The 18,719-nt window shown below is 31.5% G+C and overlaps 2 protein-coding genes across 2 annotated transcripts; both read left to right on the forward strand.

Annotated features, from left to right (window-relative positions):
• Window positions 1-1,205: 1,205 nt before the first annotated feature.
• LOC133188037 (uncharacterized) lies at window positions 1,206-1,762 on the forward strand. Its single transcript, XM_061323428.1, has 2 exons — window positions 1,206-1,217; window positions 1,319-1,762. The coding sequence occupies exons 1-2, from the start codon at window positions 1,206-1,208 to the stop codon at window positions 1,760-1,762; spliced, it is 456 nt and encodes a 151-aa protein (XP_061179412.1).
• A 2,979-nt stretch (window positions 1,763-4,741) lies between these two features.
• LOC133187793 (PR domain zinc finger protein 14-like) lies at window positions 4,742-18,211 on the forward strand. The gene is made up of 9 exons (XM_061323196.1): window positions 4,742-5,208; window positions 5,512-5,792; window positions 10,623-10,742; window positions 10,905-11,065; window positions 13,659-13,926; window positions 14,566-14,698; window positions 14,994-15,120; window positions 17,647-17,757; window positions 18,005-18,211. Exons 1-9 carry the CDS (start codon window positions 5,141-5,143, stop codon window positions 18,164-18,166), a joined length of 1,431 nt encoding a protein of 476 aa, XP_061179180.1. The 5' UTR covers window positions 4,742-5,140; the 3' UTR covers window positions 18,167-18,211.
• Window positions 18,212-18,719: the final 508 nt, after the last annotated feature.

The raw sequence follows: 18,719 nt of genomic DNA on the forward strand, positions 1-18,719 counted from the left end.
AGATGAAAGGATGGGTGTTAATTCTATTGCTGGGAGTTTCCGTGGTTTCGGCGAGATCCTTTCACTTTAATTTCATCTGAGATCTGAGAAAGACTCACAGGTTTGTCAACTGCAAATAAATTTATTTTCTTATATCATTATATATTTTATATTGAACGTCAGAGCAATTTGCATGTAATAAAAAAAAAAGAAAATCTATTCCTTGTAATAATACAAAAAAGCCTCATCTTTCTGCCGAGAGAGGGGAGGGTGGGGGCGGCTACTTTATGATAATCTTCAAACTTACTGGTATTTTAGCTTAGTCGTAAGTTCTCTTGTAAAACTGGCCAGATCTTAAGACTTAATGAGCTTGCTGACAAGCAGGATTCGTTTGAAAGAACGGAAGTACATTTTTTCGAAAAGTCGTTTTTATGTCAATTTAGTAAAATATTATTCTGTATGCCAGGGATAATATCATTTACATGTATTTAGTTCTAGAGAAATTGATTATGCTAGCTTTTTTTTAATGGAATTCCAATGTTCTATCATAATGGTAAATTTATCGATATTATTCTGCTGTTTTACTGTAATTCTGTTGAGAATTTTAGGAAATTCCAATTACAATGTTCTGATGAATTTGTTGTTTTGAGTTTATATTCTATTGATTCATATATGTAATATGTGTTTATTATATGTACAGTGTAAATATGTTTTAAGGAAGGCCCCGAGGATTCAAGACCAGTGACTTACACTAATCGGGTTATCTTCCAGAAATAAATTATTATTATCATCATTATATTAAGCATTTTGACAAACTTTTGAGAAGTATACCTTTAATTTAATTTAAAAAAAATGAAATCCTCTGCATTTTTATAACACACAACTCAGTAAAATCGATCTCCATGAGAACGTAACTCCAACTTTACTCTTTATAAAGATTCTTTAAAGAAAGGATTTTTTTTTTTGGATTTTGAATATTTTAGTTTTGATTATTTTGAATTTTTTTTCTTTCCTTTTTTGTGTGTGTTTCTGTGTGTGAGGGTGTGTGTGAGGGTGTGTGTGTGTGTGTGTTCGTAGATAGAGGAGGGGATGTTTTCGAGAAGAAGTTTTTGAGACATCTCTACGAATTATATTTAAAATTGTTCAGTAACAAATTCAAATTCTGTTCGTCTGAAATATTTGAAGGTATTGTTCAAAATAATGAAATCCATCTAATCAGCATCAGTATGCACGTGCAGGTACGAGTGTTTGGCATTATTTTTCCTTTTGGTTTTGAAAAAAACATTCTCTAGACATGAAATTAATACAATTTGAAATTGCATTTAAAGATATTTTTCAGGGACAATCACAAGACAGGCAAGGCAATGTAAAATGCCCCTCAGCGGACGACCCTCCGCCAAGGCAGCAGCAACAACGGGGCCAGAGCCAAGAAAAATCATCACCACCGCCACCAAACTGTCCGTCACCCGAAGATTTGGATCCTAACAAGCCGCCTCCCCCAGGATGCCCACCTCCACCAAAAGAGCAACGACAAAATCCGCCACCAAACTGTCCGCCACCAGAAGAGTTGGATCCTAGTAAGCCACCTCCCCCAGGATGCCCACCTCCACCAAAAGAGCAACGACAGGATCCACCACCACCAAAATGTCCGCCACCAGAAGAGTTGGATCCTAGTAAGCCACCTCCCCCACTGGACCCCCAGGATGTCCACCTCCACCGAAACAGGAAGATCGTCAGCGAGAGATTAGAGGTTTTCTCAGTGCTCTTAAAGAAGTCCTTCTAAAAGATTAATAGTTGAAATATCTCATTTTCAGTTTCAAAATTATGTTTTAATCACTGAAAAAATGATTGTATCGTGTATAATGCATAGAAATACAAGTTTGTTTTTTTTTTCAATCATTCTGTTATCTATTTATCACTAGTATTTCTATTTTTAGTTTTACATGTCTTTATGTTTTCCTTTAAAACTTTTTTGATTAAAACGTGTATTTTTTTCATTATTTTCCCGAACATTATTAACAGCCTCATTACAAAAAATGAGGTTGTTTGTACTACAGAAGAAAAGAAAATTCTTGCACCCCCCCTCCCCATCTGCAATCCACACATCTTAGGACTGTTAGAATTTTTCATCGGTTATTTTCAGGACATATTTTGAATGTATTTCATGTAAAAGAAAGGTATGGAAAATTCATAAAACGATCATTCTATAAAAATGTCCTCTACAAGATTTAGAATTTGTTAAATTTAAATTTGTACATGACAATTAATCGTCTTATAGAACTTTAAACTGAAAAAATGCTAAATTTGTAGAGAACAGAAGATATGAAGATATATAATGTATACCACAGGTTAATATATATATATATATATATATATATATATATATATATATATATATATATATATATATATATATATATATATATATATGTGTGTGTGTGTGTGTGTGTGTGTGAGGGTGTGTGTGTGTGTGTATGCATGCATGTATTAGGTGCATATTTTTAGTGCAATGATCGTTGAAGGATTTCTCCAGGATTTTCACATGGAATACATTAAACATAATGTCTTACAAAATCAATTACCATAAAAAAGTAAAATAGTCCTGGGGCTTACAACGGGGAAAAGGGAGGGGGGAGGGTTAGCAGCAAAGCATTTGGAAAGAAAAGTCGGACAGACATACCCGGATCCATCAATTATACCTGACAGTAAAACCGACGATTTACAGCACAGGAGTTCGCATACCTATCAATTTTACCAAAAATTTTTTGTAAATAAAAAAATACGTTATACCTATAATAATAACATTATTATTATAGGTATTACTTATTTGTTATATTTACTGAAATTTTTGGTAAAATTGATAGGTACATGTACGAGAACTCCTCTGATTTTGCAGCAAAATATGGGTATTATTTCTGTCGTCACGTACAAAATGGCGACTTTGACTAAAATTTACTTTCTTAGCATTCCTGAAACTCGTTACAACCTCAAGCATTAATTATTGTTCTGGGTGATATGTGAACATGTGCATGACTATCAATGATTTGTATATTGAATTGTTCTTCAATAAAGAAATATCAATCAGCTCCCCCCCCCCCCAAATAATAATAAAAAAAAAAACAAATAAAAATTATAAACATGACCTGAAAACTTGTTTCAGTTTTATCCCTTAAAAATAATTATATGAGATTTAGACCTCCAAAGAAAATCATGTAAATTTTCTGATCTCAGTCGAATGGGTTAGGAAAACGAAAGGGGTATCTGTAGAGTGTTTGTTGACAAAGAATTACATAAGCTACATTAAAACTAAAAGCAAACTGGTATCCTAAAGAATAACATTTTCCGATGTGGTCTAACCATGTATTTTAGAGGTAACACGGTAATAGTTAGAACCGGGGTCCGTAAATCTCCGGAACGCGGCGAGCGATGGATCCCTTTTGAAGTATTTATTTAGAGTTTTCAAAGGATACAAAACAATCTGGAAAGGTATGCTAAATAGGTAAATATTAGGATACTTAGTCGACAGATTGCTTGGTTTATTGATCAGCGGTTTAAGGTGACTCATGTTGTCCAGTTCTGTTGCAGATGGTTTGTACTATTTAAAGATTTCAAAAACATTTTAAAAATTAATGTTCAGACTATCTCTCATCGCGACAGGAGAGGCTTTTTAACATCACTTTGATAACCAATGTCCTGTAATGTCCAAAGGTAAATTTTTTGTACTTTTAATCCCTTTATTCTCTAAATACATGTAATATGAAAATTAATTTAAGCAGATATACATATATATCTCATCAATAGATTTGATATTTCAAATCAACTGATGAGCCCGCATGGGGCGAAAGCGCTATGGATTAAAGTTTGAGTTTTGCATTTCAATTTGGATTTTATCTCTCTCTCTCTCTTGATAGTATTTTAAAATTGCTTACATTTTAAATCTAAAATGTGCAATATTTAATTGCTTAAAATGTTAAAATGATTTCTGAAACATTGTGAAATATGGGTATAATATTCATAAGGTCTAGTTATATTACCATTCAAACATTATTTTAAAAAAAAAAATTATTCTGGTTGGATAAGCAAATTTAAAAAAGGAAATATTCGCCATATTTTATTTCTAATATAATTATATTATAATAAAAATGACAAAAATTTTTGAAAGGCATAGGCATTTCTTTACATTAAATTTATAAATTCATTTTGTAATAAAGAAAAGGAAAAGAGATATTTACTTTTTAGACCATCAATGCCCGTCTGTGTACATGTCAGCCCTCTGCTTTAAAAAAAAAAAAAAATCAGAAAACTAGAGGTCTTTTAAGGTATCAGCTGTGCTAAAATCTAGGCTACCTGCAAATATCAGGGTTTGACTAATTATATGTATAATTAGACTGATTTCTTTTTTTAAAAAGATAATGTTTTAATTAATTAATTAATCAGAAATCAAATGACGCTGTCAATTTATTTACAATTTTATTTATAATTATTTCATTGTCTGCGAATCCTTATAATGAATGTTCATTTCAAATTTCTAAATTTCATTTGGAAAAAAAGACTATAGTTTTATTCAATGCCCCCCCCCCCCCAAAAAAAATGTACATTTTAATCGTGAGAAGGAAAAAAAAAACATTTCTAAGTAATGCAATTTGCATTAGAATCGAGGATATCCCGACTCAGACTTGAACAGAAAACAATCCGTCAAAATATAGAGCGTAATATTTGTTTTTGATTCCTTTAAAAAGACTACGAGACACTGATATCTAATTATAAGGGGCATTATTCCTTCTATTTTTATCTAAATACCATGACAAAAATCTTGTGATGGGGAGTTAGAGTGCTTTTGTGTGGCGGTACAATCGGGCCATTGGGGCGTGTTGACTCTAACACGCTCGCGTTACAATCTGCACCACCGAACAAAGGCGCGTCCGTATTAAGTCCGCCCCTCTGTTTGTTTTTAATATGTTCATGAGTTCTTAATTTGATCTAACTGCCACTTAATCCGAACCCGAAGCAAGATTATGTGTGTAAACATCTTCGATTTCGGAATGTCTTTCTGGTATTTGCGCAGGCTCATAGACCAGTCTATTTCAAGAAAAATTAACGAATCCGAGACATTTGTAGTATATGTCCACTAGAGGGTACTAACGAAGAGAGAGTGATAGGAATGGATCAGATAAGACACAATATATTTCCATTTTTTACTCAAAGATTTGCAAACGCACACTTTCATGGGTAAGTCTAGAAAGGTTTTTTTTCAGTCATTTTTTTCTAATTATAATGAATTTCAATGTGTACATTTTAACAAGCTTTTAAAAAAATCTTAATCTTTTTTCAATCGAAACATTAATTTTTTTTTCATATTTTTACAAATGACAAATTGCATTAATTGTTTTGGCTTATACATGTATTTACGTGAAAACGAAGTTTCTTATTATTATTATTATTTTCATCCAAATTAAAAAAAGTTTTTTTTTTTTTTTTTTTTTTTTTTTTTTTTTTTTTTGGAAATACATGCATCTGTTTATATAATTTCAGAATTCCTGTGGAGCGGTTCACAGTTGGGGGACATGGATTCCCATTCTCCACCCCAATGTTTCTTGCCCCACAGCATCACTCCACGGTCCCTGCGTCTACGGCTCCATCCCCCATGCTGCCCCCTACCTACCCAGTTCGATTAGCACCCCCTATTGGGGTACCGACCTACAACTTTTCGCAGGCAGAAGTGGACAGTGTCCTCTATGGCTACACCCAGACACGGGATGATAAATGTAATGGACACGCACTGTCAGGGTTAAGGCTCGGAGACCTATCGCATGGTGAGTTAAATTTCAAAACAGGTGTCTCTATTGCAGGGATTATTCAATTTTAAATCATATCTGCTTTACAAAAATTAAAAAAAATTATATTTGTTTTAATTTATAACTTTTTAGTTTGAAATGAATGAGATTCTATTACATCTGTCATCGTCTATTTGTCAACATAACTTTAGAATGTTATACTCAATAGTTTTTATATATAATGTTATATACCTAACTATGTAAAATTTATTGTGGGTATTGAATTGATGGAATTCCATCAGTTTTCTCAAGCTCCCGATGAAACTTTTAATGAAAAAGATTTTTTTTTACATAAAAAAATTACATTTAGAAAAAAAAATTTCCAACAATTTCATTATTTGGAAGGGGATAGAGTTAAAATATCAAAAATAAGTATATACAAGTAAATGTATGAAAAGAAAAAAAATACATGTAAATAAAAAATAAAATATATGAATAAATAATAAATAAATTAATAAGTTACTAAGCTAATAAACAATTAATAAACAAAGATATGAATAAATAAATAAATAAATAAATAATTCTTGAACTGAAAAAGAAAACTACATCGATGATGCTGAAGAGATATTTAACAGGTTCCAAAGTTCGTAACAGGGGCTCTATTGCATACTAACACAAAGGTAATTGAATAATTTAAACGTTTGTCAAAATGAACATATCCTTGTTCCGCTCACAATCTACTTACTGTTTGGAAATGCAATTTCTTTTTTAAAAAGTAAAAAAAAAAAAGAATTAAAATGGAACAAAGTTTAATAAACTGCAGAAAAGTGAATTTCCTGATCATTTACTTGCAAATTAGAGGTATTCAAAGCAAATGAACATATACTTGTTCCGCTCACAATCTACTTATTGTTTGGAAATGCAATTACTTTTTTAATCAGGGATTTTAAATTAATCATATAATAATAAGTTATATCGTTATACGGATGCAAGAAAAAAATATTTTAACTTAATATAACTATCAAAAATTGCATGAAAATATATAAGGCACATAAATGTTTGGGGAAAGTAAAAAAAAAAAGAATTAAAATGGAACAAAGTTTAATAAACTGCAGAAAAGTGAATTTCCTGATCATTTACTGCAAATACATGTAAGAGGTATTCAGAGCAATGTGTAGATTTAAAATCTTACTAGCAAATCTCAACTTACAAAATATCAAGCATCGTAGAAGTATAAACATTATATAATGTAACCACTGTTGACCGTAGTCTTAAAAATCTGTGTATCAAATGTCTAACTTAAACCCCCTGTGGTGCGTTCAGAGATATTAAAGCGCGATCAATCTTCAAAGGTAAATACTATTAAAAGTGGTATTTATCTCTATCATCACCAATGATAAAATATCAATAGAAAATCGAGGATTCGTGAGAAAGAAACTAGAGTCCATATCTCAAAAGATGCTGAAAAGAACAATGGGAAAAGTAGTCTTCCCTGTGGCGGACCGGGAGTACTTATAAATACACTTAGACAGCTGCTCTATTTTGATAGTGTATCAGAAATGTTTGGTAAGAAAACACATACATCTTTATGTCCTAATTTCACTTAATATCCTTTTATAGGTTTCCGTGGGAATTTTTCCTATTTCTCACAGAAAATAATTTATTTTTTAATTCAAATTAATAGTTTTTAAAAAGTGTATAACGTAATCTTTTCAAATCTTTTAAGACGTAGTTGCACTATTGTACATAAAGAAAATGTTTGTCAAATTTGAACAAGGAACATCTGTATATAGATGTCATTGAACGTTAAAAAAGAAAGAAAAATAAACGGTATAGTTTTCTTTTTTTATTTGTACATGTATTCTCTGTATAGAAAGCATGTCGATTTCCATAAGCAGTGTACAAATGTTAATGATACCGCTGATTAAAATTAAAAAAAACCTTTGACTTCGTTTAAATAGACGGGATCACGATGTAAATTCAAATTTCCCAAAGTAATTATGTTGAAAAAATGAATATAGCTTTACAAATGTGTTCATAAGCTACAGTATATTCAATGTATCTATTAATGATTAAAGTAAGTTTCCTTTACCAATTAAATCATAGAAAAATCTGTATCACAAAATGCACAGTACATGTTTATTCAATTTAATTTCTCTAATCTTCAAAATAGAAGATAATACTAAAAAGATTGACATCTTAAAACTTTTGTCTGACACATCATGTTTGTAATCAGGTTTTTCATGTATTCAAGCTGCTGTCTCGGATTTTTAAACTCATAAATTGAATTCCAAACTAATAATCACAAAATAATTGAAAGCAAAGAAAAGGGAAAGGAAAAAATATTGTGAATGCCGCAGGTTCCGATTTTTTTTTAAAAAGAACACACGAAACTAAAGTCTAATTCAAAGCCCAATATTCATTGAGTGGTGTAGTATAAGCAGACAATAGGGCACTGGAACAAAACAGTAAATCCTTACAATGGAAAATGTTTGTCATAGGCAGTATTCATCGCTACCTCGTCAACTCGGTTATACGATTAACTTGTAATTTAACTAAGCCGGATTATTAAAGATTTCTGCTCAAAAGAAGTAATACATTACTTCGTGGATTATCTTCGTTAAGTTTATTACCTTTCACTAACCTCTAAGAGTGTTATTCGTTTTGTTATTTCAACAGGTTAATTCCGTAAAATAACATCACCGGTGGTTAATTTATGATTGGATTATGACAGCGGTCACAAAAAGCTGTGATTGGATAAAATAGTGATCTATGATGTGTTGACCACAAGTATCAAAAGATTAGACCCTTAACTAAATTTTAACACATTCCAATTAAAATAGTCAGTGTTTTTACATACGGGGAGATTAACGGTCAGCATAAGCATAGCTTTTACTTATTCTCGATGCAATCTTAAAAATGTTTTGCCAAAGGACGCGTGTCATTCAATAGCGTGTTTTGATTTCATTTTCAGTATAGCAATATTTAGACTGGGTATTTATTTCCTTCAATTTAGACTTCTTTTAGCCGTATCTTTCCATTGTTCGGGGTAATATATGGCATGTTATTCTTATTAAAGTTCGACCCCCTGATAGACAGATTATTGACGAAAGTATTTTAAGTTCTGTAGATTACATGCATTATTCGTGTTATTAATTAAAAAATACAAACAAGAAACATGTAAAATCTTTTAATTCTTTCAATTTGATATGCCCCAAGAATCCCTAAAATGCATTCATGTATATAGAATCCGGTTTCTATTTTCATTCAATTAATTTTAATCTCAGCAAATTTAAAAATCCTGCAGTTATCGTAATATGCCCATTGCTAGATTATTGCATCGATATATCATTCTTTAACCAGAATACTACAGAAAACTATCTAAAGAAAAGAATGGTTGTGTAACGGAATTCCTGACTTCGTTACGGTATCGAATTAAATCAAACGAGTTTGCTAATCAGACAACAATCGCACGACAATTGCAAACTCTCGCGGGATTTCATTAGGAATCAATTTTTTCCCTCATGGCACTAACTCGGATCTTCAATGGAGAGCGTGTTTACACTTGCCCAAATAAAGATGTAAAAGCGGACACTTGAGAGGGTGCAAGCGGCGAAATTTAGCACATGCGCGTCTTGGTCGAATTTGATCATTTTCTATCCACTCTGCCGAGGACGACGAGATTTAATTTACGATATCCTATTAATATGTAAGATCACTTCATAACTTCCCAGAAGTTCAAACATACCGACAATCTGAAGCACATCACCCTCCCTAAAGATCAGCTTTAATAATTATTCGAACAAAAATTGGATTTCATGTAAATGACATTCACCGCTAGAAAAACCCGCAGTTTTTATGGTAACTTAATCAAAAGGGTCTTGCAAATATCAAGTGGAAGGTTTTATATATAAACGCCCAGAAAAACTGATTAATCAAAGAAAGAAAATTTAATACGCATCTCTCTCTCTCTCTCTCTCTCTGCAAGCATATAGAATAGGGAGTTTTCAATCAAAATGCGTCTTTATTTCTTAGATAACTGACTTTCAGTTGTTTTTAAAATTATTTGTGGTTAACACACTAACCGACATGTAACAGAGGCAAATAAATAAATTAGTCGGTACGTCGTCGCTGTCTCGTGCCCTTCCTCTTTACTATAGATCTGCTGGGGACATCTGTCCCACTGTAAAATTAAAACCGAATCCCTCAACCATATCAAAGAACTTGACATGAATATTACATGGACAAACAACTAAATGTATATATTTATAGTAAAAAAGGAGAATTAATGATCCTTTTGAATTACTCATTCATCGTTTAGAAAAGATATTTTACTGTACTTTAAAGAAAAAGATAGCAAAACGAAACATTCATAAGATGTATTATTTATGTGAAGTCTTTCATGTGCTTTGTTTGCAAAATAATTATGAAAATAAATTTCCACAGGTGCCCCCAATGTCATCAGAGTTAAAGGTTCTGATGATGATTCGAGAAAAAAATTAAAGATTTTATCTATATGAGTACTAAAAAAATCATTTAGATTTATCATTTAAAACAAGCCCTTAAAAAACTTATTCACATGATTAAAAAATAGACTAACTTTAAAATAAAGTTTGCTTGCCCTCTCCTGACTCAGGATGAAGGAAATTGGGTCGGTAGATAGGTGAGAATTTTTTTTTCTCCAGAAAATTTCAACAACAATACTGAATTTTTCATAACCAATTTTTTGGAATGACTGATAAAAGAAATTGTTTCCTGGAGATTTTAAAAAAGTTTTGAGTCGGACCGTTTTTAGCCAGTCGGTCAGGAGAGGGCAAACACATTTTTTTAAGATAGCCCTATATATAGTATTTTTTCTTAATTTTTTAGGCATTGATAAGATTTTATCTCGGGAAGGAATTTCTCCTGATAAGAAATCTATGAGCGACAAAGGAAAATTCCAGGTGTGTAGAAATCTAGTTGATGCAAGTGGAATAGGAATTCCGGAAGGTGAGAATTTAACAAAAAGTTGTTTTTTTAACTTAATATTTTAAATTCAAATTTCTGAAGTGTAAACATATTCATTGGTTTCCCCGTAACTTGCAAAATAAAGAAGAACACATTAATTCAATGAAATGATTTATAATTAAATGAATTTTTTTTCAAACCCAGGCCTGGCGCTTTTCCATACGACACACGCAGGCCTACACCACTATGGAGTTTTCTGCACGAAGACTGTTCTCAGCCGAGGTACCCGGTTTGGCCCGTTTAAAGGCAAAATTGTAAATACAAGCGAGATTAAAACAAATGACGACAACTCTTTAATGTGGGAGGTAAGAATGCTTAATCTCTGCGTTATATAAATTGCTAGTGTAAAATTGCTAGACAGGCTCATTACACACATATGTAATTTATTTCAATATATGTATTTAAATTCTTATTTAATTTGAAATTTTCAGAAAATAATTAAAATTTCTTACAACCTCCATTACAATCATTAGCCTAAAAATATATCTAAGGAAATGTGAAAATTAATATTCCGCTTGGCTTATTTTGTAAAGTAGATATTAAATATATTAATTACCACAGCTTTATATATTTCTGTTTTCTATGCCCTTTCCCTGGACATAAATTTTAACAACAACTGTTGAATTTCGTTTTCTTCCATAACTTTCCTTTTTCTTCCATAACTGTCTGCATTTGTGCATACGTGACCAAATAAGCCATACAACCTGTCTGTTAGGACATCAGTTTAAATATAAGAAAGACGATACCTTGCTTGGTACTGTGGACACTTCCTTCTGTGATATGAAATACAAAAGACCCAGCTTAAACGAATATAACTTACAACACCTGCAGTATTGACATATTATCTGTCTATTTTACACAAGTACTTGATGGAAACCAGCAATTTTCGCTGGCTGTTTGCTTACACTGCATTACTGTTTACAGTACAGAATGGAAATCTGAAGTAAGATCTACCATAGTCTGTTTAAAGCAGGACACACGCGGCTCTAAATCTCACATTTTGTAAGCAGGCCTCGAGAGCTTGAATTAAGTGTAACCAAGTAAAGAATCGTCAAAATAAATATTTTAATTCGATACTGCACACACCATTTATTCGCGAATTGTTCGTATGACAACTCCGTATTTGGATTGGGGTCGGGATGTTTGCATACAATGAATGACTTCAAGTTATCACGAGCCCGATTACCAAATTTCAAGTGGTTAAAGAGACATTTATAGACATTCGTGCAATTGACGGTAAAAGAACGTGTTGACAATTCAGGATGATAATAATCTTTTGACAAACAGTGTTCCTTAAATTGTCTACTTCTCTTTTGCAGTTGATCACACCATGTGTGGCAATATTTGCGTCTTGATTAATCCCGCTGTATTTTAAGTGTTAAGTTGTACGAATGACCGAAAAGAATGTCATTTTTAATTTCAGACTGCAAAATTGTCAAAATCATCATCCTCATCAATATTTTTACATCCGACGTAAAAAAAAAAAATCAATAGCAAAATTGCCAAACGTTATGAATTACGCATGCATGCGAAATATTGTGGGCGAAAATTCCGAGCTACAGTGCATAGTTCTTAATAGATATTTTTCGATAGACGCGATTTTAGCGAGAGTAATTGCCCGTTGGTCGCCATATTGGAGGTTACATGTAACTCTGATTCCTTCATCATTCAACCAACCAAACGTATACTGGGAAATGAGGTGCCGATAACACAGTTTTTTTTTTCTTACGAATATATGTTTACAAAAGCTTCCTTTAATTCATAATTTTTTAGTATTTTAAAGATTTTTGTCCATATATTTCTGCCATACATGTTTAAAATTGGTTGCTCAAAGAGGAAAACTCACTAGTTGGACCCACAGACCTTAATCCGACTTACAAAAAACTTGGGGTGTAAAAATATATCTATTTTTTACACCTTAAGCGAATAAAATGGAATGTAGTTTGACCTCCAAGATGGCGACCAAGGGAAATAACTCGAAGGGAAAATACGTGAAACGAAAACTATTTATAAAAGACAAAGCATTGTAAACAGTGTATAACACAATGTGTATAGTTTTAACCAGATTTAGAATGAGCAGTGATGGTCGACTGCTGCATGCAGTGATATCGAAATTAATTGGTCCTTTTATTGGTCACTTAAGGTATTCAATGTATAAGGACCATTTTTTGTACCTATAATAAATGAATGGTCCGAAATGTTTAATCATGGTAACATTTTGAAGGTGTTATGAAATAAACATACCCCACCAAAGGAATTTACAAAATTTTAATTACTGTCCAATTAATTGCACCTTAAATTTTACATTGACGTCTATGGGCAGCGCATGTTTTATTAAGATATTGTAAAAAGTAAAGTGAATTTCATACAAATCTCTTGGTGAAAATATGCATAGACTCTCTTTTTATTAAAATATGAAATAAAATGAATCATTTACCACAGATATTTTGACAAAATTAAAATTTTCTTCTTTTCATGAAGGGCAGATAACTCTTCAAAAACTTTTCAGGTGCAAAATGATCAGCTTCTTATTTGTTATCAGTCATGTGAATTTGGCTCATTTCACTTTCATCGTTATCTAGCAATGTATTTTTAACTAGTTTAAAACGATTCAAAATTGTTCAAAATCCCTTCTTTATACATTGAATACCTTAAAAACACACAATTTTATCATCGTTATCTGATACTTCTTTTAATGACTTGAATAAACTCTTCTCTTATCGACTCTAGTGTTTTATAGTGGTTTGTTCTTATCGAGGAAAACACTGCTAATATTTACGTACAGGTACTTTTTTCCTTGATAGCTCCCCCCCCCCCCCCCCAAAAAAAAAAAAGATTACTTGTTGCTGTTTTTATATTATTTATGTATCTAAGTCATGACAACATTATATTTCAAAGATATTCCAAGAGGGTAAACTCAGTCACTTTATTGATGGTCGAGGAAATGCGGGTGGGTGGATGTCCTTCGTAAATTGTGCTCGGTATGCCCAAGAACAAAACATGACAGCAATCCAGATCGAGGGTGATATTTACTACGAAGCTTGCAAAGACATCCCGAACGGTACAGAGCTTCTTGTTTGGTACGGAGACTGTTACCTTCAGTTTATGGGCGTTCCTGTGTCCTTAAAAGAAATGGCGGACGGCGGCGCACAAGAAGAATCGGAGAGTAAGAATATTCAAATTAAACATACATGTAATTCCATGTCTCCAAACGTCAATGACTGTTGAGCTACTAGTATGTTTGCAAACCAATTTCCCACGCTTAACCAAAGAAAAAAGAAATATTTGTATGTACATGTTCATTAGGAAGAGTTTAATTATGAATTAGAATATAGTGGACGTAATATAAAAAAAAAGTAACTTGCAAAAAAAGTAGAACATTGTGTTCAGAATTAAATGTTTTCATTGATGGAGTCGGTTACCAAAGAATTTATCCTTCTTTGACTGGGGAGTTTCGAAATATGAAGCGCCGCATTTAGCATGTAATCATGCATATATTAAGCAACGAACAAATTTTAAGCAAAGATTAAAGTGAGAAATTTTCTTGAAAATTCAAATCAAATACATTGTAGATTGTACATTGGCTGGTCTCCCCAAACTGAAAATGCTTCCTACAGACCTCTGCATTATCAGTTATCGATCGCTACTTTGTCACAAATTGATTTTATATCCTATGATTACATGTAGATCGACTATATATTAAAAAAAATGTGTTAAAATTTTATTGTGCAAGCATACATATAAATACGTGTTTAAGGAATTAAAAAAAAAAAAATTAAAAATGAATATTTTCTAATTGTTCCAGCAACCGGCGAGGGTTACCAGTGTGAAAGGTGCGGCAAAGTGTTTGCTTATAAATATTACCGCGACAAGCATCTGAAATATACACGATGTGTAGACCAAGGAGATCGCAAATTCCCTTGTCACCTTTGTAGCAGGTATGTTGAATTATATCATTTTTGATATTTCATGTCAATTTTGTTCTTACCTGAAGAAATATAACAGGTGAGGTGACTACCTAAGTGAAGTATAAACACTTTTTCCAGAGTTAAAAATATATTTTTTAAATCGATACTTAGAATTTTTTTTCAATTTAAGTTTAATTGTCAAAAAAAAAAAAAAAAAGAAAAAAAAAGAAAGAAAGAAAGAAAAGAGAACATCGTTTGAGATGCAAGAGGACATACATACATTTATCTTGGATGATCTCATTGCAGCGTTTTTCTTTTTTTTCAGATCATTTGAAAAGAAAGATCGACTACGAATTCATATTCTACATGTTCATGAAAAGCACAGACCTCACAAATGTATAGTGTGTGGCAAAAGTTTTAGCCAATCCTCTAGCCTTAACAAACACATGAGAGTACGTATTAACACCATAGATTAAGAATCAATAAACTAAATTAACAAAGGTAAACTCAAGACATCTTTATTCTCTCAAAACCAAAGCCCCTAGACCGTAAACTGAAAATAAACTAAAGCCAAATTTAGGAGCCCATCAATGGTACAAAAGGTACATATAAACACAAAATAACAGTCAAGGGTCTAAAAACGGACAAGTATTTCAAGAAAAAAGAGAAAAGTTAACATAAAATCAGTTATAGAAGATTCAAGAAGGGCAGGCAATATTGAAAGTTTTCCTGATAAGACTAAGTGTTTAAAAAAAAAAATCGACTGACTAAAAATGACCCGCCTCAAAACTTTTTGAATCATAGGAAATAATTTTTTTTATTCATTCCGGAACTTTCTCATCCCGTCAACAATTATTGGGATTGTATCAATATCTTCAATATCTATAAATTAAAAAAAAATTGATTTTAAATTTTTGGCTGGAATTTTTTTTTTCTTTTTTACTATCTACGGACCCAATTTTTTTTTTACTCTGAGTTGGAAGAGGGAAAACAAATTTCTTTTTAAAGATGGCCTAAATTTTAACAACGTTTTGTATTTCTATATTGTTCATTAAATTTGAAAATGTTAGAATTTTTACAATATCTATTTTGGCAAAATCAATATAGCATAAAATCAAAATGCTTTAAATACATATACAATATTTAGCAAGTTCAAATTCAATAGATTCAACCAAACCACAATATTAGTACGTGTCGTCCATTAATAACATAATAAATTTTATACAAACTGGTCAGATGTACATATACAATATAAAACATGACAGAAAATGAGTTTAAAAAAAAAGAAGAAAGGATGAAATATATCAGAAAGGGCAGACAGTATCACATTTTCTTAGGATAAACATTCATAGATTTTTTTTTCAAGATTGAGTTGACATTAGTTCCTTAAATTTAAAAACATTCGGTCTGTGAGGTTAATAATTGCCCTGGTAATTTTTTCTTACATACATGTAAACTAAAGCTTTTCATATTCTATGATATAATGATATTCATCAACAATTCGAGCATTATTACTGTACAAAGTTCACAAAGTCTTTCGCAAAGTGGTATACCTACCATCTTCCAGTTTCTACTGGCAGATGATCATTTGCAGTAAGAAATTTTAAAAGTATTTTTCTAAATTTAGGATATACTTATCAATATAATTTTCGAATTCAAAGTTTTGTTTAAAGATTCTGTAAATTTAAAACAAAACAAAACAAAACAAAAAAAAAATTAAAAATGTGAAAAAGAAAACCTCCTAAAAATCAAATATTTTTCATATTAAAAAAAAGTTAAGAATTTCACTTACAGGTACAGGCTATATTAATCTTTGATGATAAAATGTAGAAATACTTGAGAAAAATAGCTTAAATATACAATATGGGAAGGTTTACTTTTTACCATATTTACAAATGAAGGTTAATCTTAGAAAAATAATTTCTGAAAAAAATATTCATTAACAAAAAGAAATTTCACAGAAGATTAATATTTTTGGCGAAATTAAAAATAGTTTGTCACGCTCTTGACGTATTTCACCTCAGGTGTAACTTTGCATACCGTGAATCAATTTTAGTAAAAACTTTCTATTTTTTAAAAAGGTTTTCTTTAAGAATAGTATTCATTCAAACCACAGTATGTATTTTTAATTAAGGGCTAAGGAAAGGACACACGGTAGTAGAACCCCTTCCCGTTCACGACAAATGGTTTCCTCACGTACCAAGCACCTTATTGCTTCTTTGTTAAGATTATGTCCATCCCGTATTCAACAGCTATTAAAACTTCCTTAATAAATTTTTCTTCTTCCTGTAGTTCTTTTTGAGGGTGGTTCCTGTACCCCCTGACTTCTTTTATTATCTTTATATGGATTCACTGTACACTGTACCTGTTAATGGACCGATTGACTTCTTCATTTAATGGTTCCTTTGTAATTTAAAAACAAAAACATGAATAAAGAAAAATGGCACAAAGATGTAAAATATTGTCTTTGCTTCCATACTTATATCTTGGTCCCCATCCTTTTTATTTTCAAAAAACACAGACAAGAAAACATTTGATTTAAAATTCTTATGTGTTATGAGGTCTAATAAAAGTCTGATGTAGAAATTATTCACTTAATAAAAAATCTTTTTTTATAATTTATACCACATAACTTTTTAAATCAGTAACGTTAAGCCATTGGTTGATTGTACATTATGTTTGACGTCTCATTCGAGCGAGGCGAGGCAAACGAGAATCGAACCCGGGCCTTTCGATCATGAAACGAACGCCCCACCAATATGTTACCATGACCGATGTTAAGCTATTGAAAGTTGCATGTAATTGAATAATCACAATAAAATTCAAACTTAATTGAAGATTGATACTCTATTAATGGAATTATTTCATGTATGCAGTCAACGAAATTTTGTACTGTATGATATTGCTGTAAGATTGCCAATGGTTAAAACTTCCACTTACTATCTTTATGTAACCCACTCTATGGTCTCTTGTAACAGGTACACAGTGGCGAGAGACCTTATAAATGTGTCTATTGCAATAAAGCTTTCACTGCTTCCAGCATCCTTCGAACACACATCAGGCAACATTCCGGAGAGAAACCATTTAAGGTAATACATGTTAAAGAGGAATACGAACGAGTTAATTTTCAGACTGAGGTATTGTACTCTTTTTTTTAGTAGTAAAAAAAGCTCTCAAAAATGTTTAAATCAGCTAATATTATTGTCAGAATGTAGATAATATCAAAATATTTTTCTTGAAATCGTTATACTACATTGATTTAAAAATAAATAATGCTAGAAATCGAAATGATTTTTAACAAAAATTTTACTTTCAAAACTTCCTTTTGTTTTCCAGTGTAGACATTGTGGGAAGGCCTTTGCCTCACATGCAGCACATGACAGTCACGTGCGAAGAACACATTCTAAAGACAAAGTGTACGCGTGCTCAGTCTGCGGAAAATGTGTGTCAAATGCCTACGAACTGAAATTACATATGAATATTCACTCAATGTCTTAAAAAAACTTTTTAAAGTGCTTTATTATCAAAATCTGTGATCATGTGATGATGCAGAAAATGTGTTTGCTATTGTAAATAATTTTCCATTTTTGTTGAAAACTGAAATATTGTTGCCAATAACATAGAATATTTTTTTTTAATATTTATATTTATTTAAAAAATTGTTTCAATTTATGTGAAAGTTTCTTTTTGAAATAAACTACAAACTAGATGCTTTTTCCACATTTTTGCAGCTTCCACCACGCTGACCTGGAAATAGTATGTAATTGAATGACGTCTCTCTCTCTCTCTCTCTCTCTCGAGAATTATTTTTAATTGAAAAAAAGAAATTTTAAAAGTTGGTATGATGGTTTTAGACCTCAAAAGGTGCAAAAAATGATCCCGACACATTTAATTATCTATAGTAGTAAAATTTTAAAATGATGCCATAATGTTTTATACTTTGGGTTTGTGAGACGCCTTTCCCTGATCATGACGTGACAAGGTTTCATGGTCTTAGACCTCACAGACCTATATATGACAGTCATTAAAACGTGCAAATACAAATGCTGAT

This window comes from Saccostrea echinata, unplaced genomic scaffold (genome assembly GCF_033153115.1).
Source record: "Saccostrea echinata isolate AGI-Se365-2 ecotype Australia unplaced genomic scaffold, CSIRO_AGI_Sech_v1 ptg000015l, whole genome shotgun sequence".
NCBI classification, from domain to species: domain Eukaryota; kingdom Metazoa; phylum Mollusca; class Bivalvia; order Ostreida; family Ostreidae; genus Saccostrea; species Saccostrea echinata.

Excerpts from the sequence above, each read along its gene's own strand:
- LOC133187793 (XM_061323196.1), top strand. The coding sequence starts at position 5,141 with ATGGATCAGATAAGACACAATATATTTCCATTTTTTACTCAAAGATTT. Across the intron at positions 13,927-14,565 it reads CGCACAAGAAGAATCGGAGA|CAACCGGCGAGGGTTACCAG; the intron begins GTAAGAATATTC and ends TAATTGTTCCAG. Across the intron at positions 14,699-14,993 it reads CCTTGTCACCTTTGTAGCAG|ATCATTTGAAAAGAAAGATC; the intron begins GTATGTTGAATT and ends CTTTTTTTTCAG.